Below are 25,046 nucleotides of genomic sequence, written 5' to 3'. Positions count from 1 at the left end.
TTGATGGGTTTTGTTAACTTCTTAGAAATTGGAAGAACAGGACCGAAAAGCTCTAAATATTAAAGAACAATTACAGCGAGAACATCGGTACCTCAAGCGTAGATTGGAACAGCTCTCCATGCAGGGTCTGGAACGAATTCGAACAGACAGCCTGGGATCAACAATATCGACAGATTCTGAACAAGGTAGGTAGAGTTTAGATTTTGCCATCTAACTCTTAGAAGAAACATACTTCTTACTCTAGTTATCTAGAAGTATCTGTACAAATCCAAAATAACTAATAGGTCAGAATGTCCAACACTAACACTAAATACAATTCAAAGCATAACTCTCTGAATTTTTTTTAAAGTGGTAATTAACACTATGTGAACAAGATGTTATGAAACAATAGAAGGCAGCAGAATTGAGGGCAGAGGCAAGAGTTTAACTGATGAAGAGGAGAAGATTGCTGCTTGAGAGGAGAATAAAGCATTAAAGCAAAAGCTATAAAATATTGAAAACCAGTATAAAATAAGAGCAACTAAGGGCACAATCCTATGGGGATGGGCGGCCACCTCTGAACTCGGAGGCAACCACCTATCCAGTGCAGGGCAGGAGAAGCACAGAGGGGATCATTCTCTCCGCTGTTCTCCTGCCCTGCGTTTGCTGGTAAGGGGAGTACATCTAGGGAGATGTATCTGAATTATGCGCAAGGCATTAATCGTGGCTGTTCAGGCATTTGGAGAGGCTTGTTTTGCAGTTCTGTGGTAGCAGATTCCGGGATGGGGTGGAAGGAAAAAGGACATACTGAGATGAAGATTGAGGATAGATTGATGGAAACTGCAGCTTTGTTTTCTTTTAGCACCTCTTTTGCTGAAAGTAAAGGAAAGACAGGGGCAGTGGCAATGCAGAAATAGAAGGCAAAAAGTGATTGCAAATCCTGGTGATGCTGGTCAGGGGGAACCTGGGTTGATTTTGTCATCTGGTATTCACAGGGTGTCAGAACTAAATTTCTGAATGGAAACTTCGATAAAAGAATTTTGGGAACCCCTTACATCTTATGATCATCATTGTTCTTTGGCTTATAAATGGAGCTAGTCAACATTCAAATAAATAGAACTATTTAACGCTGTAAAATTAAAACAATGTTGCCTTCAAAATTATTATTGTTATTTTTGCAGAATATTTTTAAATGAGCATAAAGCAGCTACGAGTAAGCTTTTGATCACCTTGCGTCTTATTTTACTTGGGACAGTCAGAAACTCTGAATTTGGTGCAGGATGTTGGCCATAATAAAAATGAATGTGTGGGAGGATGTATGCAACAGTTAGATTATACAGTGTTTAAATGTAGGTCCTTGGCTTTCATATATCATCAAATTGCTTTATAATTATTTGTTCAAAATGAGTTGTTCAGCCCAAACATTAGACAAGCAGAGACCTGAACCCTAACTGATAGGAAAAGAGTGATGTCACAAGGGCATATAGAATAACAATTTCTATATGAATATGTGAACAAAGTATTCGCAGAATTTTGTTTCTGAATCTTTTGAAAGAACTGCCTTCCCTTTCTGTAAGTGTCTGCCTTCTTTTAAAAAAAATCTTTTGCATAGACAAATGTAAATATGATTTGAATTTTTGAATAGCCTTTTGAAACATTATGAAAGTGTGAGGTGATATAGGGCAGTGGCTAAGAGACTGAGCTATTAATCAGGAAGTCCTTAGTTTGACTCTCACCCCTGCCATGAACTCAGAAGGGTTCCTTAGTCAAGCCCTTTTTTCTTGGCTTCGGCACACGTGTTTGCACACACACACACACACACACACACACGTGCACACATACCACTTTGCAATGTGGGGGTAATAATACCAGTCTATCTTACAAGGTTTTAAAGAGTACAAAAAGGTAATACGCTCTGAATACTGTAAAGCACTGTATACATCGTCAGGTAATAGTATGATTTGATGCTGCTGCTCGCAGTTCTGAAACTTGTCCCTCATGTTTCATTGTAGAGGTAGACATTGAAGGAGTTGAATTCACACCAGCTGAAATGGACAGTAGCGGAAGTGCCAGTGATGCTGAAGACAGTTTGCAAGGCAGCTCAAGTGACAGTGGCTATACGCATTCCTGCAGACTAAACACCAGACTTCTGTAGTGTTTGAATGAACTGCTCGACTCAGGACCTTCTGATTGAAGCACTTACACACGAAATTCCAGAGTTGTTGACTGCCACTCTTCCAGAAAGCCTCAACCACAATACTCCGAAAGGAGACCTGTTGTCCAGGGTTCCCTGAACTATAATTAGCATATTAAATTAAAAATCATATCCCCCCCCCTCCGCCAAACTAGATTAGATACAGTTTGTGGTTTTCATGTAGCCATTGTACAAACTGTAAATTGTTGGGAGGAAGGTGCCTTTTAAAAAATATGCTCAAGGAGTATAAAAGCTAAGCTTTTGAATATAAGAAGTACTTGGATTTCCATGCCCCCCCCCCCCGTAAATTGTTTTACAATTCAAACTGTGAAAGGGAGCATCACAGAGATCTACACACACAAATAGGGTTGGCCTTTGCTGTTTAAAAAGTGGTTTGTCCCTGGTAATGGAGACTGCTGTAGCCAAGACAGCAGATAAATTCCTGTCTGTGCATGTGGTTCACTGGTGATCACTCTCACCTTCTTTCAATTCTGGCCATAATGGACTAAGGGAAATGATGAACCTTTTTAAAGGTAAATTATCATAAAAATAGCTAGCAAAGATGGCTAGAGTACAAATTCTTCCAGCATTTTTGAGACACAAAAACTATAAAATGCGTATGGTTTTGATATTAACAAGTTTACTGTTTTTTTAAAAGAAGGGGGAAAGCTGGTTCTAATAATGACTTAATGTGCAATGATCCCATCCTTCTGTTTTATAGTGACTAATTCCAGAAAAATAGTCAAGATAGCTTGCAAAAACAAAAAACGCTGTGCTACCTTAGAGAGTCAGACTTACTGTGCTATGAACTTTTATGCACAAAGATAATTCTCCAATTTGATGTTTTCAGCAATTGTTACATATTAATATTTTGATTCTCCAGCTTACTATTTAGCACCCAGCCCAAAGGAATTCTTTTTTGTATTTTCATTTATACTCTTCACCTTCTCAGATCCCGTAATGAATCTGTTGAAGGCTTCCTTGTACTACAAGAAACCAGTGAGTTCCTAAGGAATCACAATTCAATGAAAGCGAGCCATGTATGCAGCTGATGCACATACATTGTGATGCTTATCTAATTTCTGTTGAATGACAGATGCATCACATGTAGATGGGGTTTTCCATCTCGATCCAGGTCATTTAGTCACATACAACTAAACATGGATGAACTGGATTGGGGGCCCATCCTCTTTTTCCCCCTCTACTTCTTTTTAATGTTCATCACCCTTCATGTTAATAAGAAACTATCAGTTGATGCACTTCTTATCATGGAGTAGATTATTCAGGAAATATTTGTGGTTTTTTATTGGAGGATTCAGAATTGGATAATTAAAACTTTGTTTAGAAGAAAACAAAATCGTTTGCTCAAATTTTATGTTGTGTTCTTATCTACAGCTGCCAACACACTTAAATGGAAGGCATGGCTTTAAATTACAGTCTTCATACTAAACGTTTTTGTTTTGTATACTATAGTTGCAATTTCAATTCCTTACAAACTGTAAAATTGCATCATTTATTTAGCATTCATCAAGATGTTTAGAATGTAGTTACCCCAATTGTAGCAATACTACTAAGGTATATTTGAATACATTTTAAGTTTAGTAAAGTCATTAGAGTTTCGCTTGCTGATAATTAAAAATGGACCAATCTTTGCATTAACACTTTAAAGGTCTTTAAAAAAAAAAAAGATTGATAAAAAGCTATGTACTCAAGTGGTGTATTTCATGTAAATATATTTCCTATAAAATATTCTGTATTATATTTTTCCTTACTCTTTTCATTTACTTATATAGAGAAAGGGAATGGTATAAATCCAGATCAGAGTCTCAGGGACTCTTCACCTTAGTCATATCGTGCCTTGGTGACTGTTTTATGTATTCCTCTTTCTTTCCTTGTTTAAAGACCTATGTTTCGCTATTTCAGAAGCCCCAATTGGAATGCTTGAGTGTGTCATCTTGCCTCAGATGAAGCACTGGAAGGTAGGGTATGTGTGTGTGTGATTTTGTTTTGTTTAAGGGCAGGGGAGCTAATTGTTCCTGTGCCCAGTGATTTAAGCACACTTTTTTCAGATGCACACAAGGATATTTTCTGCTCATGGAATTCCTGTTTATTTAAGTGGAGGCATGCAATCCATGCACTCAAAGGAGTGTGAATGAAAATTACTCTTTCCATTGAAATTAATGGGGGACCTGCTCCAGGCAGAGAGGTTTTATACAGATATCAAGCCTCTTGTGCTTGGAATAGATTGCAGGATCAGAACAGTGCCATCTGCTTTTGAAATCCAAGACTCAAATTATGTTTTTAGCATTGAAGAATTTTAATCTAAACCAAAAACCTACAGCATGCTGATGAGAAGGATGTAACCAACATTTTGTTGCTTTCTTAATACTCAGCATATTTGTTTTCCCTTTGGTGCTGATAATATTGAAAATAAATGTTGAATACACTTCTGGCAGCTTACAGGCCTTGTTGGTTTGTTTCCCAGTAGCCTGGAACTTGCCAGCATGGACATCATGCTTTAGAGTAATGGTCTATTTTTGTAGCCATCCCTCCTTTACCTAAGGTTATAAATACTGGCAGCTGAATTTGAAATTCATGAACCTCTGTCATGCTGTTTTGGTATGTTATACACATTGCATATTTCTACAATCCTCATTGAGAAAGATACACAGCAATATAAGCAGTGTGTGTAGCTGATAGGCAGCATTAATTACTAGCGCCTTTAATTTCCAAATCATGATTTTGTTTTAGAAGTTTTACTTTAACAACTGTTAAGCAGGGTTGGAGGAATGGCCAGCTATGTTGTTGTTTTCCTTTTACAATATTATGAATTTACTCATGGTTGTAAATTGTTTGCTTTCATGAAAAGCACCCCTTGCATAGAACCTTTCAAACAGGAAAAGAACTGAGAGAATGGGAAAAAGACTTCATCATAAACATTTTAGACCTTATGCCACTCTGATGTTTAAAAATAAATGTGTACAGTTTAATGAACTCTTCCATGCTGGATATCGGTGGCTTTGTAGATCTTTTATATTTTCAATAAAGATTACACCCAATATTCTGAGCTGCTGGTAAAAAGTATGTTTTTCTTTTTTTCACTTATTCAGTCATTGATAAACTCCAGTTGGTAGAATGGAAACTCCAAAGTTGGTGTAGAGTGTATTTTACAAATTCTTCCACATGCAAATGAACTGTACACATTGCATAGATTAGGGCTGTAGTAGGATTTGGGAAGAAAACTTGCAGATAGAAAAGCGCAATTGCCAAACCAATGGCTGCTTGCAGTTCATAGCAATAATTGAGATTAAGGCCTTAAAGAACTAGTATGCAAAGGACAAAACAAGTGAGTTCCAAGGGCAACTAGTAACTAAACAGATTGTGTTTGAAACTGGAAAGCTAAAACCACACACACTGAATCCTGAGTAGGTGATCTTCTGGACTTGGCAACAAAACAGAAAATAGCTGTCATAATTACTTGAGTTGTTTGAACCGTAATGATGTACTGCTGTATATGTCCTTAACCTAACTGGGATCTCTTAAGTAATTAACAAGGGAAGTTGTGTGCATATATATCTACAAAACAAAAACAAGTCTTCTGGCACCTTAAAGACAAACACATTTATTATCGCGTAAGCTTTCATGGACTACAATCCACTTCATCAGATGCATCTACAATCAGTTAGCTTTATGTGTGTATACTGATGAATGCAGAACATGCATGATGACAATCTCACTTAACTTTTCAAGCCAGAGAAGAACTTCTGGGAGAAATGGTGCTTGATTCTGAAAAAAACCCAAAACCAGCCATGCATTATAAGCTGAACAAACTCATATAACAAACCAGGTAGCTACAAATTTTGGCAACACTGCTACTTGATGCATAGCCAGTGCATAACAGACCTGCACAGCAGACATATGTCCCCCCAAAAACGAATGTTCAGCTGCTCCCACAGATGTGCACCACTATAGACTCATCCTGGGCTCCCTTGTACGCAAATTTCACTCAGTAAAGTATCTTGTCACTCAGTGCTTCACAGCTAACTGAACTTGCTTGTGTGAACACTACTGTGGGGCAGAGATGAGAGTATGTGTTATAATCTGTGATGGCTCTTACATGGAAAAGTTGTTCCTTAAAATCTGTGCCAGAATTGCTTAAATGTATAGTGTCCTGTGGTCACTTAGTTGGCTATAAAGCTAGTATTGTTAAATCAGAATTTCTGGACTTTAATTTCAGAGATGAAGTGAAGGGCTATCTAAGCCAGCAATGTAATACTTGATGATCAGTTAAACCAACAAGGTGTTCTCTTGTTACTTAGGTGTAGGAATTGTTCAGTGTTAGTTTTCAACTTTTAATTGATAAAATAAACCATGATTTGAAAAGCTGGTAGTTATCAATCTCTTGGCTGAGAAGGATCTCATCTTTAAAAATGAATGTTTTTCCAAGAATCTTTTATTAACAATGTAATGGTACCTATTTCTTTTGCAACACTGAAAAGCTTTTAAAAAATACAGAGTTCCTATGGGTAAACAACAGCTTTTATAACATTACAGAAGTAAATATTATTTAAAGTTTCCAAATATTTTTGTTGTAGATTATGATGATGCATCACAATTGAAATCCTTTGTCTTTTTTAAAAAATTCAGTGGGGTTTAATTCTAAGTAGGTATGTATAGGATTGCACTGTTAATCATATTATTAAGGCTATCTAGAAGGAACTATGCATAAGAAGCCCTGTGAACTAGTCTGGAATTTACTATTCAGGCTCTGGAACTCCCTGACCAAGGAAGCTAGGTTGGCACACTCTAAGGGTGCAACCCTGTGGCCTCTAGTCAGCAGTTAGAGGGCCATAGGATTGGTTGGTTCTCGGAGAACCACCTCCCTGTTCCCTCCCCCACCGTCTCATAGGCGGCGTGGGTCATCCCCAGGCTCCACACTCGGAAAAGCAGCACAGAGAGGGGCAAAGGGTTTTTTTCCCAGGGACGTGGAGTGCATAAGTGTCTGTATGATGCTTCCTATGCATCGTCCAGCCTTGCCACCCTGCGCTCCAACGCCCCATGGCTAGACAGCCAAAATTGGCCATCTAGCCGCAAATGCAGGGTGGCTGGAGTGCAGAGGAGACAATCCCCTCTGTGCTCCTCCCACCCTGCATTGAATAGGTGGCCACCTCTCCACATAGGATTGCTCCTTCCAAATGTTTTTATTCAGGCAGGCCTTTAGCATAGAACCTGGGCTGGTTTGCTGCTGAAGGGGACTTTAATAGGTTGGGTGCTGTTTATGTTATTGTTGTGTTTTTATTTATTTATTTGATTTTATGTTTTAATTTAGTTTTTTGTTTTTATCTCAATTTTATTATTGTTAGCCCCTTGAGCACCATTTTTGGTAGAAAGATGGGATATACATGGAGGGAACGATCCGATGGCCCGTAGGCAGCATCCAAGGGGCCATAGGGTAGCTCAGATTCCCAAATCCGAGGTCAGAGTCAGTGCTCCAACTTAGGAGCGGGGAATTGGACTTACAGCCCCCTCTCTCTCTTCCCCTCGCAGCCAGTGTGGAAAGAACTGTACCGGCTGCCTCTCCAAGGTTGGGAATGCGACCTTGGAGAGGGGGAGAAACGGGCATTTCAGTGGGTGGGAAGGAGAGGAGACTGGAGAGGTCAGGATATGAGCTATCCTGAGGCCTCTCCATCCTCCTTCCCTCCCCCTCTGAGATGCTTTCGCTATATGGGCAAAAAAGCCAATCTAGAGAAAATGCAGGGTGGGAGGGCAGGAAGGTGACGATCACCTCCACTGCTCCTACTGCCCTGCATAGGATGACTGTAAGTCTCCAAGTTCAGAGGCTTATGATCATCACAGTAGGATTGCGTCCTTAATAAATTAATTATTGGCATAAAAAATTGTTACCAGTAACTGGCATAAAACTAGTTAGTCTGGGCAATCTACTGAAAACAGGTCTGATGTCAAACTACTTGCAAAACACTAAACCTGTCCTATTTAATTCATACAAGCAATGTATTGATGATATAAAAAATTATAATTAAGGGAACATTTCCAAAATTGCCAGGTTCTGCACCTAGGAAAAAGAAACCCAATGCACACTTACAAGATGGGGGATACTTCGCTCAACAATACTACACTGAATAGGAGCCAATAATGTGATGTGGCTGCAAAAAAGGCAAATGCTATTTTGGGTTGCATTAATAGAAGTATAGCTTCCAAATCCCGGGAAGTAGTAATTCCCCTCTACTCAGCACTGGTTATGCTTCACCTAGAGTACTGTGTCCAGTTCTGGGCACCACACTTGAAGAAGGATGCAGATAAAGTGGAGAGGGTTCAGAGGAGGGCAACAAAGATGATCAGAGGACTGGAAACAAAGCCCTATGAGGAGAGACTGAAAGAACTGGGCATGTTTAGCCTTGAGAAGAGAAGACCGAGGGGAGATATGATAGCGCTCTTCAAGTACTTGAAAGGTTGTCACAGAGAGGAAGGCCAGGATCTCTTCTCAATCATCCCAGAATGCAGGACGCAGAATAATGGGCTCAATTCCAGCCGAACATCAGGAAGAATTTCCTGACTGTTAGAGCAGTACGACAATGGAACCACTTACCTAGGGAGGTAGTGGGCTCTCCCACACTGGAGGCATTCAAGATGAGGGTGGACAGACATCTGTCAGGGATGCTCTGACTTGGAGTCCTGCATTGAGCAGGGGCTTGGACTTGATGGTCTTGTAGGCCCCTCCCAACCCTACTATTCTATGATTCTAATTGGAGATTTCAAAGATGGCTGCCACTCGAATGTGATCTAGCATTGAACTTTAGCAAATACATACAAAACTACCATGTGCATGAGCAAAATGCATCAGTTGCTTTATACCTAAATAAATGTAATTTTGTAAAAGCAACAATATTCTTGTGGCATCTTAAAGACCAACAAATAAATGCGTTGATTAAAAATAATTATGAAAATTGATATAAGTGTATACCTGTGTCCAAGCTGTGTATCCATCTCCAAAAGACCTAGAATATGTTGACTTTCAGAACTCTTTTATTCCAGATTCCTTGTCCTTAAGAAAAATTGAAATTAGGGATGGGCGGATTCCCTACCTGTTCTTCCGGCTGGGAATCTGCCCTTGTGGGGGAGGCGATCCATTCCTCCCTCCGGAGTCCTCTTTGGCCGGCTCTGCTCCATGGCGATTCCGCTGAGCTGCTGGCCGGCTCCGGAGCAGCTGGCCGGATGCAAATGGTGTCCAGTAAAGGTCTTAGTTTAAGCTAAATGCAGCCATTTACGGCTGCATTTACCTTAATCTAAGACCTTTACAGCTGCAAGTGGCGTACTGGATGCCATTTGTGTCCACAGTCAGTCCCCCTCAGCCAGCGATATGGCAATGGCGGCCGTATTTCTGGAGCTCTGGAGCCGGCCGGCGGCTCTGCAGGATGGCCGCAAGCAGGATCCGGCTGAAGAGGATTCCGGAGGGAGGCGGAGGTAAGTGCTGTGTTCCGCCATGGACTCTGGGGGGGGGGGGTGGATTCTTTAGAATCCAGCCTCACGGATCCGTGGCGGAATTCTCCGCCATCCCTAGTTGAAATATTTATAAATAAAGAAATTAGCTGCTATGGGTCCGGCCATTTGTAAAAGCAGTTTGACCAAGAGCTATCATTGCTCCACTGCAAATAGGCCTGGGTGTGCAATTACATTATCATTTTGCATCAAAATCTGCTATAGAAATTCTGCATAAATGTGGGTTTTGTTCACCTTATTCTGAAGCTAGGCATTTTGAAATGTGTGCTTCTATATTACACAGTACAGACATTCCTAGCAATACTCCAATTTCAGGTGCTTGGCAGACAATGCAGATGACACCAGGACACTGGATGGAAATAATACTTTTCATGGAATGGGTATAATTGCAGCAATTACAGCAGTGCCCATGCATCATACACCAGTGCCACGAGTACATTTAACCCCACAGGATGTAACTGTCACTGACTCTTCCTAAATGCGTTTTCAAAGGACCTTTCAATAGAATAAATTTCATGTCCCACCAGCAACTCCTACACCACATCGTGAACCATGACTACATGTGGAAACTTGACTTGCTATGGAAACTCTCCTGATCATTATGCAAGTCCTGCATGTTTTGGCATGATGCAGGCTATACATAAAATACTACATCCTGTCAAGTCTACTGTTGTATTTCTACCAATTGTAGATATGAGTGCTAAAGACATGACATGTATTTACTGAACTCTTTTGTGTGCAAAGAAGCTAGAGGTCACAACTCGGCCCCACTACTAATCTTCGATCTCTGTCTGCTGGCAAGCGCAATTAATTGTACCCCGTGAACCTGAAACACTTTCACATGGAAATGAGTTTTCTTGGGTGCTTTGGGCATTTTTAAAAAGGTTTAAGCACTTTATTGTAAATCATTGAATGTACAAAAGAAGAGGAAGTAGCTTATACTTCATTATAGTTCTTGTTTTTCTGTTACAGATTTCAGCAATAAAATAACTACAACAGAACTACTATAACACAGTAGTAAAAGTATACTTAGATTACCAATGAGACTAAAACCAGTGATTACGTTTTCCAGATTTGTGCAAAAATGGCAGGTGGTATACCACCTGTTTTCTGATACATTCGTGAAAGAAAAAAAAGGGTGCCAGATCATGTAAAATGCATCTGGTCTTGCTTGTTCTTTTAGAAGCCTCAGTTGGTATGTTAGCTTCCCAGCAATGGCTGTGTGCCAAATCTTTTGGTATCGAACTTGGTCTAATATATCACCTATGAATGAATTTAAGCGCTGATTCCTTTACATGGGCGGAGACAGATTGTAATGGTTTCCAGTTCCACACTGTCGCCCATTTTTCCTCTGAGATTTGCTCAGTAATGTCTTCTTCCCAGATTGTTTTAAAGTCTTCAAGATTGCTTGTTGTATAGTCAGTTAAAATCCTATAAATACCTGACACTAATTGTTTGGAGTTAAACTGTACTCCAATAATAATATCTTAAAAGGGAGTGAGCCTCGAGGTTGCCTGGTCTTTTATATATTTGCTTGCTAAAAAGTAAGTAACCTGGTGTAGTTGTAGCCAATTAACTGGTACTTCCTATAATTTATCTTTCAATTGATCAATTGTCAGTGGCTGCTTATTTGCAAAGAAGTTATGTGATATAAGGCTTTTGCTTCACAATTTTTGAAACAGGCCTTTTTATCTGATATAGAAGGAGGGGTGGTTCAGGAGTGGGGATATATAAGGCACCAATTCCGTACACTATTTCCACACAAGTAGGGAACACTTTAAGAATAGATTGGTCTGGCACTTCTTTATTAAGAACATTTGGGAGAAAGGGAAAGCTTCTCCATGAAAATTCACTGGGGGTGCTTAGTTCCATTTGGGCCCAAGGGTGATCTAGGGCTCTCTGGATGACTATAATAATTTGCTTTAACTGCAACACCTCATAATATTTACAAATATTAGGGACCCCCAGTCCACCCTGTTTTATATTTTTATATTGTACATCTTTCCTGAGCGTTTCTCACTTTCCCTTATGTATGAAGGTGTCTGATATTTTCTGCCAGCCATATAGTTCCTTATCAGACATTTCTAATGGCAGCACTTGGAACAGGAAAAACAGTTTTGGGAGCAAGGTCATCTTTACTGTGGCTACCCGCCCCAACCAGGATAGAGTTAGTTTTCCCACCTTTTAAGGTAAAGCTTAATTTGGGACAGGCCTGGGCCAAAGGTAAACTGCTTTGGTTTGGATAGGTTCTTGTGGATAGCTGCACCCAAAGTATTTCAGTGATTTGTAGCTTAGAGCAAGCCTGATAGGGCCTGGATTTGTTTCTGAACTGGAAAGATTAAAGCAAAATAGTTCCAACTTAGTATAATTAATTTTGAATTCCACCACCTCCCCATACTATTGTAGTTCTTTCTGGACCAGCGTGATTGATGTAAAGGAATCGGTAAGGAATAAGGCAACATTGTCTGTAAACATAGTGAGAAAATGGTGGGAGCCATTCACCTCCATCCCCTTTTTTTGTAGAGGGATTGGCTGGCAAAGCCTTTGCCAAGAGTTCTAAGGAGAGGGCAAATAAAAGCGGAGAGAACAACCCTGCTTAGGCCCTTGACAAAGCCTTATGGGCAGTGCATCCAGTGCACTGACCCTGATACTTTATTGATACAACACCCGTATGACATTCATAAACTCATCTGCCATTTGCATTTTACTTGGCAAATGTATTAAGAAAGGCCATTCTAAGCGATCAAAGGTTTTATAGGCCTCCAGTGTCAGGACTGCAAGCTGTCTCTTGGAGCGTTTGCTAAGGTGGATGACATTAAAAAGCTGCCGGATTGAGTCAGCTAACTGTCTGCCCAGCATAAAGCCTGCTTGAGCCGGATTGGCGTATTGGGTTATGAAGCCATTGCTTCTAGTTGCCAGGATTGATGTAAAAAGCTTCATGTCCCGATTTAGAAGCACTATGGACCTGTGTGATTGGGCCAGCTTGGAGTTCTTCCCCGGTTTTAAGATCACTATAATACAGGAGTCTCTCCATGTTTTAGGGGTGGGATCAACAGCAAGGATGCCATTAAAGAGGTTTACTAAGTGAGCACCTGTTTAATTTTAACTATTTTAATCAATAGTTAAGCCATCTGGGCCCAGAGAGTTGTTATTTTTGAGTCTTACTATCGCTTGCAGTATTTCTTCCTCAGTAATGCCTTGATTTATTATGGTGTTCTTCATTTAATAGCTGGTGCTCCACTTTGTCAAGATATTTTTCAATTTTCCCCTCTGTGGATTTTCTGATGTGTAAAGAGTTTTGTTAAATTTAGTGAAATTTTCACAAATCCCTTTGCTGGAGTGTTCCCTTCTCATTTTGAAGTGCTATGATTCTGTTCCCAGCTATTCTTTAGGGTGTTTGCTAGAAGCCTTGAACTTTTATTCCCAAATTCATAATATTTTTGTTGCAAAAACAAGAGTTGGATAGCAATGTTACGTACTTCTAGTGCCTCCAGCACAAATAAACGCCAGTCATTGATGTGTAGGCAGTGGCTCCAGTGAAGAATTAACCTCAGTGATTGAGGATGATGACTTGGCTGAAGCTGCTTTACTGTATGGAGGTGAAATAAGCATAGATGCTCTATGCAGATGTCACAAAGAATTGACACCACCAAGGTGTAATACTTATACAAATCATGCTGTGAAAGTAGGATCTAAGCCTATACATATAGACACACAGTTACTTTTTCTGTATCTGGTTTTAGCAGCAAAGAGCATAAATGAAGATACCTCAAGCCTTCAAATATGAATTAGGTCAGAACCCATCATCACCTTTTTAACAGACGCCTGAAAGACACAAACAAGCCTGTCCTAACTGAAGCCTCTTGGGCCATAGTAGGCAGTGAAATGACAGAGGAGTCACTGAAAGGTTCTCAGCTTGTTTTAGATGGTGGTTCACTTCACCAAAGATTGCCTTGGCATAGGCAGGCCACATTTAGCTCCATCTGTGATATGTATGTTAACTATTTTTTTACAGAAGTACCTCAACCAATTATTATCTTTGATGGCTTTGAATCCGGTCCATCAATAAAGGATAGCACACATGGGGTGTTATTGGTTTGCAGATAAACTGTACAAGGAATATGCTCGTTCAAAGGAGCATTTCTTTGCTAACAAGAGAAATAAACAACTGTTCATAAATATGCTAAGTGCAAAGCTGATAGGTACTGATGGTCAAACTGCTTGGCAAAGGAGGATGCAGACCTTCTGATCGTCACAATAGCAGCAGATAGTGCTAAAACATTCAATACTGTTGTTTTTGAGGAAGACACATATACTCCTTTTATGCTACTACAGAAATATTGATGGTTTTAGTCTTCATGTCAAAGGGAAATCAAAACTATCTCATTTGTTGGCGTGGGGAAGGATGTGCCTATGCAGAAACTAAGAAGTGATGCTTCATCAAGCAAGTGGAAGTTTTCTTTCACAAAGTAACCAAAACACAAATCTTCAAAACTGGTAAAAAAAAAGGCACTTGCTTGCCTATACAATGGTTCACCTGGTGACAGCCTGGACACACTGCGGTACAGCCACTTTTGTGAGAGCGTTTCTGAAAGTACATCATTTTTAGAAGTTCACATACTTCCCCCAAATAGAGTAGCTGCCAAGGACGACAGTCTGCTTGTGCACTATCAAATACAGTGCTGGAAAGTGGGAAACACTATCGTCACCCTGACCAAAATGCTCAGGGTGATCGTGAGATGGAGAATGAAATCAGGGAGGCAGCCAAATGAGGAAATGTAGTAATGGGTGACTACAACTACCATCACATTGACTGGATATAAATACATGCACCAGTCACACAACAAAGAGGTTACATTTTTCAGTACTCTGAGAGCTTCTCTACATGAGAATTGTATTGTGAGCTCATCATTCCTTACTCATGATTGTTTATAGGTTGTTTAGATGTTGTTGTGACCCTCCAGTTTCGTTTCTGTTTTTTAAGAGCACTTTCGGGGGGGGGGGGAGTGGGGAAAATGGACTATCATTATCCATTTTATTATGGTCACTGACCAGACTTTGAATATGCAAAAAAAAAAAGATCCACAAACACATTTAGGAAATATACAGTAAAATCAGTTCTGAAGAGATCTTATTCTCACAGCATTCAAAAAGAATTTAGCAAAAGCCTCGATTGTATCCCTGTCCTCTGTTGTCCTAAAACAGTAAAGAAGTACATTTATATCTGATCTAGTATCAGACAGTAATTTCTCTCTAATCTCTATATAAAAGGAGCAGCAAAGTAAGACATGAACAACCAATTTGATTTCGTTCCTTCCACACGGACATATACGATCGAAAAGACTAGTTTTCTGAAACCTCCCTTGTAACAGAGCAGAGGGTAAGACATTAAATCTTGCCAAAATAAGTGCACACCAATATTTGGGAATGTTAGGGATTGAGACATATTTTGCTTCTACCATCCCATAACTCAGATTTGCACCCCAAAACAGAGAACAGTTCTATCTGCTGCAGAACTTAAAGCTTGTAGATCATAATCCCTGACCCTTTGAGATAGCAGAGCTCTGGCCTGCTTAGCTTCCATCATTAGTACAGACTCTGGGCATAAGCCCGAGAATTGATCTTATTCCAGAGCAATTTCATCCACTCAGAGACGTAAGGGTCATTATGTATCTGGTATAAATAACCTAAGGATCCAGGGCCGTACAAACGGATCCAAACATGTAATGCACTAATCCAAGCTCTTGAGGTGATTGTCTGCAGGCCAGTTTCCAACAAGAGAGCAGGGGCTGCCGCACGTTTTGGAAGACCAAGGATGGAAATAGACTATTATTTCTTAAAGCGAAAGAAAATGTATTTTCCTACTTGTGTAATTACTGTCTTACTGACAGTCCAACCTACCTTTCCAAGCCATTAAAACCAGTTTTCCCACCCCCACAGTAGTGAGCCTGTATGCATGTGTATGACTGACTTCACTGTAAATCTCATTTCCAAATTTCTACCTCCCAAAAACATGGGAATTAAATGGCTGCAGTGTGTTAGTGGCAGGCAAGCAATCTCTGTTTACCACCAAAATCGTAAGGGACCACCATCAGTATGCTGTCAAGGGTGCATGCATGTACACTACTGGGCCCTGACCACTCGCATGGGCCTTCCTCCTATATAAACCCCAGGGGCTGCCTGCTGCTGCTCTTCGGTCAGGAACAAGGTTTGCAATAACCCTCCCCTGCACCCACATTGGATGCACTTTCTTCTAAGTGGGTGACTGTGGGTCCTGGGTAGGTGCTTGGCTTGCCTGGCCTCTGATGCTGACCAGAGCTGTGTGTGTCTTCAGTGTGATCAAGACAACTCCTGACGAAACAGGCCTTGCGAGGGTCCTCTCCAGTCCAGGGCTGCATCTTCCCAGCCAAACTGTGTCACTCTTTGACCAAACTTAAAACTGGCTCTTTTCCTCCCCCACCCCCAAGTCAGATCAGTGGCCAAACATGGATCTGCTCCCACCTTAGATAGATAAATGTGACATCGTTGGCTGTCCTTGACTTCCTTATTGTTTGGGAATAACTGTTAATGGCCATGGCATGCCTAATCTCAAGGCAGAACAGCAGAGCCAGTATCTAACACAGTACAGATATCCAGCTATATAAATGTAGATATAACATCTCACAGTTGTTAGAGGCTCCCCTGAGGGATCATAGACCTACAAGCACACTCATGAACCATTTTTAAAACTACAAACCAAAAGTGGCAAATGCCAACAGATTCCCAGCCCTCAGTTCCCATCAGCAATGGCCCATCACTTCATGAACTTTTTTGGTCTTTTTACTTTCCCATTTTTGAAATTTTAATTCTGCTCCCTCCTTCTCCAAAAGTAATCATCTTAATTTTTTTTTAAATGGCAGCAAAGGAACCTCCCACAGCAAGGCTACAGCCATGGTTTTGTTGAGGACAGGATATCATACCACGGACACTGGATTGGTATTAATGGTGTTATAATGCTATGACTAATTTTGTTTTCTGTTTGGGAAAAGTTGTAGAACCCTTCCTCCATCACTTCTAAGCCATCAATTTGGTGCTACTCCAAGTTAAAAGCTCCATGATTTGTTTTTCAGCTCATCCAGAAAGGATCTGAAGCGGTTCACAAGGTTTCCTCTTCTGAATTTTTCCTGCCTCCTGCGCCCTCTTGTGGCCTTCAGCAATGTGTCAATGGAACTCTATGAACCACAATTGCTCATATATTTGAGGCTCTGATTCCTTTATACTGTTGAACTCATCCCACTTGTCTGAACGCTGAGACGTTCCGAGGGCACAGCACTTACCTGGGTTCAGTTTCCTTTGGAAATAGGTCACAGGAGGCGGGTGGCGATTTGCAATATTTACAAATATACATGTTGCGTATAGGTAGAAGCATAGCTTAAATGCTCCAATCGTAAAATCAACAGCTCCACTTCGGAACTCCAGAGACAGAGGCAGCTGCCCAAGAAGGCTCTTTCTCTGAGCTTACAGAGCCCCCAAAACCCTGAGTTCTCTCCGTCTTATTTGAAAATTCTGTCCCCTTTGCTACTTTTCCCAGACACACACACACACACACACACACACAGGGCCATGTCAAGATCATTTGGCAACCTAGGCGAGGCACACATGTCCACACCACTGCTGTTAGTTCCTGAACAGCATACATTTACTCTTTCTCCCAGGTGACTGTTCTTTATACAGTATAAAGAACTCCAGCCTCAATATGTTTACTTGAAAGAAAATGCCAATAATTTCATTGGTGCTTATGTCAGAGTAACCCAACATTAGGGTTGCTGGAATGATCTTGGCCAGGTAGTGTGGGGAAGATGGCTCCCTGTTGGCACCCGAGGTCGCTGCCCCTTCGCCTAGTCCTCACGGTGGGCCTACTTAGATACAGCATCCTTAGCTGGGGGTGGCGGGGGGGATGCCACTCTTCTCTGATCAATTTGTTTTCCTATTCAGGACATTCTAGAGTGTTTCAAGAAGCGACATTTAACCATTACCTCCCATAGAGACACATCAGCTAAATTACCTAAGTTATTAACATTTCTTTGTCGAGTCCAAGACTCTGGTCAGTTTTTAGGGTGAGTATCTGCTTTGGATGAAGCCTGAATCCAGAACCTTGAATTGCTTCAAGGCAATTCCAGCTTTGTATGAGGTGAAACCCAGGCATCTACGTATATGGCACCGCTCTGACCCCCCACCCTGTCGCAACTGTGCAGCAATGCAGCTTCAAGTCAGCATGCCCTGCAATACACTCACGATGTACTGCGCGCTTCCCTTACAGATGCACCAGGCCCTTTTTTTCTGTTCCATTGTACTGAAATGCGCAGCTGTGCAGTCCTGTGAGTGCGGGGGCGCAACACTTCAGTGGCTGTTTTGTATTTGAGGGGCTCTGCTGTGTCTTTCTGTCTCTTTTTAAGTAAAAAGTGAGTGTTTTGTGCTTCTTCACTTCCACACCATCAATTTGTCAATTCCCCAGCCTGAGACTCTCGCAATGGTTTGCACTCACAAGTGTGAGCACTACATGACTAGCCATCGCTCCGAAACGGTGGCCAGAGTGATGTTGTTCCTTCCCCAAGGGCCCCCACCCCCCCGGCCCTCAGGTACTAAGTCCACAACCGTTGTGAAGATACAAAGCTGCAAAACTGCGGAAGTGTGATTAAATAGATGGAAACGCCCCTCTGTGCCTCTGTAACTGCACAGCTGGGAAGGGATGGGGAGAGTAAAGGGGCTTCACAAAGTGACGCAGGCACTACGCACGCTACAACACACCCACTGTAAAACGCGAAGTTGGTTTGGGGAAGGAACAGACAGCCTGCAACTGTGGGGGAACATGCAGTAAACCCCCCAAATCACAGTAAAACGACTCCTTGGAACTCTGCTTTTTCCAGGCGAAAACCACGGATGGCTGCGAAGTTGCGACTACATCATCTATCATGAGGGACTTCAAGTCGCACTCGTCCTGGAGTAAAAGCCTGGTGTAGATGGGCCCCAAGGTGTCTTGAAGCTAGTTGAGCTGCTCCCAAAGCCTCAGGTCTGTTCTAGAGATTCAGAGGATGCAGAGTTAGTCTCAGACAGTTAAAAATGATTACATTTCTCCTCCAAACTCTCCATAAAAGGGAAACAGCTGGTGGGAGAGGGAGGGAAAAGAGGGGTTGATGTTTTGTCAGTGATAGTTCTAGCTTCCAATGAAGGAATAACTTTACCAGGGCTCTTGTTTTATTTCCACTCACGGTGCTTTTGGGAGGGATACAGAAGGAACAACTTACTAGTTGGTGTCAACGGAGCAGAAAACAAAAACAGCCTGAAATTTTACAGGTTTCTTAGCTAGGGGCACTTCTATGCTATTTTGATACACATTTTCCCCAAAACTAGAGGGAAAAGTGAACACATACACACAGTTGTCTAAACTTTAAAGACTCCTCCTGAACCCCCCCCCCCCCGGCACCTATCCTTCTGAAATTTTGAAGGTTACTTACCTAGGAGCACTTCTACAATGTATGTCATTTTCATATATTTTTTTCAAAAAACACTGGTGGGGGAAGCAAATCCATTTTCCACCCCTCAAACTTTAAAGATTCACTTTGTACAAAACTGCTTGCACTTATTTGTCTGAGATGTGGCAGGGATCATCCCTCAGAAGAGACAACTATACCTGCAAATTTCATCCAATTTTGCTTCTCTCGCTCTCTCCTTAAAAAAACCCAAAACCCTCGAGGTTAAAGGCACATAGCACAGAAAGCCCTGCAGCTAGTTGTCTGACATTTGGCTTCATCTGTAAGGGAAAATATGCCTACCAATTTCATCCAGTTCTGTTGAAATGTTGCCAGCAGAACACAAGAGGAAGAAGTCCTAACTAGAGATGGGAAGGCCTGGAAAAAAAACTGGGAAAATTCAGAAAAAAAGGGTTTTCCCCATGGCCTCGACATTTCTGGAAAGTTTACATCTCTAGTCCTAACCCAGGGATGGAGAATGTGTGGTCTTGTAGGAGCAGCTCCTTCAAGTAGCCAGGTCCCAAATCATTTAGGGCTTTTAAGGTGGTAACTAGCACACCTTGAATTGCACTTGCAAATGAACTGGCAGCCAGTGCAGCTCATATAATAAAGGGGTCACATGCAGGGCCACTCCTCTCATGAGGTGGAGTGGATCCCTTGCCTCAGGCAGCAGATTCGGAAGGGTGGTGGATTGTATGCTGCCCACCCCCACTACCAGGAGGGCCCCCTGCTACTGCCTACCAGAGCCAGGCTGGTAGTGGCTGGTGTGAGGCATAGGGTGGGTGGTTGCTCTGGAGAACCCTGCTTGGCTGCTAACCCCAAAACCAAAGCACCCAAAAGACCGCCTCGGCTTGCCATTTGGATGCCCTGGAAGGGAGAACCAGCAAGCCAGGGAAGGAGTCTTCCCATGCGGAAGCGGGGGTGATAAGGCAGGCTGCAGTCCAATCCAGTGGGTTCCCTGGATCATGATGTGGGTGAGTTCAGTACCACTATGCACACTCGGTCTTTGCAGGGACAGGGCCCTTGGGGTCCGGTCCCACGGACGGTGGTGCAGGGCTGGCCATATGCGACAGCACTAGGCCCATCATCCTCTGCCCTTCCCACCAGCATGCTTGGAGGTGAGGATCCTCAGTGTCTACAATGTGCCGGTAACAGCAGGACAGAGCTCAGGCCTTGGCTGCTGTTCCCTACACATTGGCAAGGGGTGAGGAAATCCCTTATGGGGGCACCTCCATTTTGCTAGGTTATTCCTTTTGACCCTCAGCCAAAGAGAAGATTTGGAAAGGGGAGTTTGTTGATGCTTTCTATTAACCAGAGAAAGGAAAGAGCAAACACATGGACGAGGAGACAACAAAGAGGGAAAATATCAACAGGAACCGGTCCAGCTGGCATGCTCACGTATGTGGTGGTTGTCCAACAGAACTTTCCTGCGGGGAGGTGCTAACCAAGTGTGTAGATATCATGCATAGGGGTTATTTCGAGTTTGTACATCCAACTTGGCTTGAGTGTGACAATGCTGTCAGTATGAGGTCACCCTTTGACCACACCCTCTGCCGGGACAAAAAAGAGCCTTTTGGAGGCCAGACTTTTTACTGGCAGTGGAGTTGCTCTGACGCCTAAGGAGCCCTGGGTTTTGGAGTGATTTCCATAGATTGGTGGTATGGTAAGAAGTAGTCAAGGTATTGGGTTGATGAAGGTATTACTCAGGACCTTACTTTTCCCTATTATTGTGCCAGTCTGGATCTGCTGTCCAATTGCTCAGCCCATTTTTGGTGCAACAATCAGGTCACTGTTCAAATCATTAATACCTTGACCTCTAGGAATCCCAGGATGATGTCCTTAGTCAGGAATTTTGTCACTCATTGTCTCTGCTTCAGTGCCCTTTTCCTTGTGCATCACATGCCCAGACTGGATAATGGCATTGCCAACACCTTACTGCATAACCAGGTGGTCAGGTTTCAGCAGTTGGCCCCTTGGGTCAGTGGCCACCCAGAGATCATGCTGAAGGAGCTTTGAGAGACTGGAGGACTGAAGTGGATTGAACTGCCGTATTATTATATTTATTTATATCCCGCCTTTTTCCCAATACTGGAACCGTAGTGCAGTTCCTGGCTCCTAGTACACAGTCATACTACAGCAAGACAAGTATGGAGCTCCACGAGTTCAGATCAGACAGGGGACTTCCTCAGGAATGGTCTGTAATAATAGAATAGTTAATGGAGTTCTGCATGACCTTGAAACACTGGGGCCTGTCAGTGAACACTATCAGAAGTAAGCTGGCGGGATTGGCCTTTGGGGCTTAACTGAAAGGCGTGGCGGACGGCATCTCAGATTTTGGAATCCAGAGGGTGCTGCAGGAGTGGTTACAGTGTTCTGCTGTGCCCCCTGATCTGTTGCAGCCAATATCTCCACACATGGTCAGGGCTAAAGGGTCTGTTCGTCCACACACAAAGCTCTGTTTTTCACGTGGCAGCCTTTACTGCCTCTTTTGGAGCTTTTGGAGTATGGGAATTAGTGGCAGGCTCCAAACATGACACTTCTCATCGACCCTTGGGGTTCAGGAATGTCTACTTTTGGGGAAGTGACATCCAGAGCAGCCCAGAGAGGCAGGGGTACCACTCTATCCTTATCTGAGGCCCTCGTGGAGAAACCATGTCCAATCAGGCTTTGTGGGTTTACCTTTGAGGGGGGCATGGCAAAGGCTTCTTTTTTTCCATCAGGATGGCAATCCACTTACTAAATAGCAGTTCTGGCTGGTTACTAAAGCTACATTAGGACATATGGGCCTAGGTGACTTTACATTTGGCATCCATTTCTTTCAGATTGGGCAGCCTATGGTTATTAGAAAACCTTGGGTTTTCTAAGAAAAGTATTCAGGCTGTGCAGTGCTGGCTCTCAAAAGCCTTTCATCGATATGTAAGCCCTATTATGGCTTGGTTTTAGACCCATATTTCAGTTATTTACACTTCCTGTTTCACTTTGGCAGCTCGTTGGAGAAACGTCGAGCCAGTGAGGGTTTATGTATTTAATTTACAGCATTTATATACTGCTTCACATCTCAACAGATTCCAGAGTGGTGAACAATAAAAGATAAAATGATAAAAGAAATAAAACACCATACTAAAAATATTTTTAAAAACAAGAGTACCGATAAAAACTGTGGCTGGTCAGTCAAGAAGGCTTCCTGGAATAAAGCTGTTTTCAGGTGGTGCTGGAAACAACACAGTGTCCAGATTCAGATGACTGGGGTGTGTGTAGGGTGGGTATGAAGCCATCCCTGCTGTGCCACGTGCCAGTTTCAGATGATATGCCAACCTGCGCTGCAGTGCGGGTAATTATGTAAATAACGGGCGCACACACAACATGCATGGGGGTGGGGGGAGAAGCCACAACAGCGTCTCTCCCCCCCCCCCAGCGATCATCCAAACACCCCCAGAGTTGGGTTCTTATCTGTGGACACAGTATGTTGTTCTGGGCCAACCACAAGATGTCAAGATCAAGATGTGGAATGCAGCTTGGGCTCAGCCAGTTTGCCAGCATACAGTGCCTGAGCAGGTGCGGCTTACAGTGGAAATACCTCCTCCCTTCTGTCTAGCAAGGAGCTGCTCCTTTCAAAGGTGAGTGTGCAGTGTGAGTGGACAGACAGACAGACAGATGTAACTATCTGTCTTGTCCAGATCATAATTTTTCCACAAAAGCCACAGTTGCTATTTTAATCCTCCTTGCCCAGAACTATAATAGAATGACAGAATGGGAAAGGGCCTTGTAGGCCATCTAATCCAAACCCCTGCTTGAGTGCTATAATGTCCCCCTCAGTCTTCTCTTCTCCAATCTAAACATAGCTTGCTTGCTTTCCTGCTTGCTTTCCTCCCCATACGACTTGTTTTTCACACTGCTGACCATTTTCATTACCCGCCCCCCTTGAACCCACTCTAATTTGTCTAAATCCTTCTTTAGGTGCAGTGCCCAGAACTGGACACAGTACTCCAGTTGAGGTCTGACTAGTGTGAGGTAAAGTAGAACTATTATGTCTACCAGTTGGTTACCCACGAACACAGTTCAAGGAGAAATATCAAATCTAATGAAAGCTTTAACTTAACTAACTGCATTTACTGAAACATTCCAGGTGTTACATTTTTTATCTTACCAAAACTTCCTTAAATGCAATGTTCTTGGTGTAAGTTCCAAGGCGTCCAGTGTAACATCCTTGTTCTGGTCCACTGACAACTTGAATCTTGAGGTTTGCCAATGAGCACAAATGACACATGGCAACGTAGATCCCTTCGTGATTTGTTTACAGGCCGTATGTTACTGGCATATCATTGTCCTTTGGCCTGCACCTGTGTTTATAATGGTGTACAGAGACTTTTAAATGTTATTTTGTTAAATTTAACAGCTAGAGACGTCCTTTCTAAGCAATAACTAAACTTTGGCTCGGTTACTTTTAACTGTTGTTGTTCAGTCGTTAAGTCGTGTCCGAGTCTTCGTGACCCCATGGACCAGAGCACGCCAGGCCTTCCCATCCTCCGCCCTCTCCCGGAGCTTGCTCAAGTCCATATTCATTGCATCGGTGATGCTGTCTAGCCATCTCATCCTCTGCCGTCCCCTTCTCCTTTTGCCTTCAATCTTTCCCAGCATCAGGGTCTTTTCCAGTGACTTTTCTCTTCGCATTAGGTGGCCAAAATATTTGAGCTTCAGCTTCAGTATCTGTCTGAACTACTTCTGGTAGTTCTCGGTTCACATACTGCTGAAGCCTAGCTTGTAGGATTTTGAGCATAACCTTGCTGGCATGTGAAATGAGCGCAATTGTAGGTGTCTCTTAAACCCTTCGTGATTTGTTTACAGGCCGTATGTTACTGGCATATCATTGTACTATGGACTGCACCTCTGTTTATAAAGGTGTACAGAGACTTTTTTTGTGTTCAGATTCCATTTTGCTCCAGTTTGCAATTAATTATGTTTAATTATACCTGACATTTTTTGATATTAAAAATAAAAGTTTATAGTACATTACAGAAGACAGACAATTCTTTTTTTTTTTTAAGAAGCTTTATGGACATAAATTCCCAGCTTTGAATAATAGTGAAAAGCGTTGTTATTCATGGAATCTGTGTGTCAAGAGCTTTCCAATGAAGTGTGTTTCATGAGAATCGGTCAATGGGAGGGCAATCAAAAAGGGATGACCAAGGAACTCCTGACTTTGTATTATATATATAAGGTAGTTCTATTAATGCAGCCTAAAATTGCATTAGCCTTTTTTGCCATCACATCACACTGCTGACTTATGTTCAACTTATAATTGACTACAATCCCCCATCATATTCTGATGAGGATGATGATTGCCTTTCTCTGTTCCTGTGGCACCTCACCCATTCTCCAGGATCCCTCAAAGATAATAGATTCTGAGGGCACATCAGCAAGTCCCTTTAGTCCCCAGGATGCAATTCTTCTGGTCCTGAAGACTTAAACCTATTTATGGCATTTCCTGACCATCAACTGCAATCCTGACCTGACCCCTTACTATTCATGCTACGCATGTGTGGTTGCACACAATTCTCCTTTGGGGAGATGGAGGCAAAAAAAAAGAGTTGAGTAGTTCTGCCTTCTGTGTCATACAGTAGCAGCCAATTCACCTGGCTGCAAGAGGGAGAGATAAGTCAGCCCAGCCTACTTGTTGGCTCTGTTGGGATCAACCACCATCTGGTTCCTCTTCTCCCAGAACTGTCTCCCTTAGTAGTCCTTTCACTTGGTCATGAACATCATGAAGAATTAATGGCTGATTATTATTTTCTCTCCTCATCCCTTTTCCTTTTGGATTATGTCTATTAGACTGTTATGTGTTATTT

General features: G+C 42.2%; 1 protein-coding gene across 11 annotated transcripts in view; it reads left to right on the top strand.

Annotated features, from left to right (window-relative positions):
- The window catches only part of MXD4 (MAX dimerization protein 4), a 67,609-nt gene extending 48,849 nt beyond the window's left edge, over positions 1-18,760 (top strand). For 6 of the 11 annotated variants that reach the window (XM_084845036.1, XM_084845034.1, XM_084845041.1 and 3 more), the window contains 2 exons: positions 26-185; positions 1,992-3,889. In XM_084845036.1, coding sequence (XP_084701162.1) covers positions 26-185; positions 1,992-2,134 — 303 coding nt within the window. In that variant the 3' untranslated portion in view covers positions 2,135-3,889. Of the gene's footprint in view, positions 1-25; positions 186-1,991; positions 3,890-4,096; positions 6,547-16,800; positions 18,154-18,597 lie in introns of those variants that run through there. The other 5 variants (XM_084845040.1, XM_084845031.1, XM_084845033.1 and 2 more) reach the window with 4 other exon arrangements.
- The last annotated feature ends 6,286 nt before the right edge of the window (positions 18,761-25,046 follow it).

This window comes from Heloderma suspectum, chromosome 3 (genome assembly GCF_057233095.1).
Source record: "Heloderma suspectum isolate Gila_16-S chromosome 3, 16-S_ref, whole genome shotgun sequence".
NCBI lineage: Eukaryota > Metazoa > Chordata > Lepidosauria > Squamata > Helodermatidae > Heloderma > Heloderma suspectum.
This window is presented reverse-complemented; position numbering and strand designations above follow the sequence as displayed.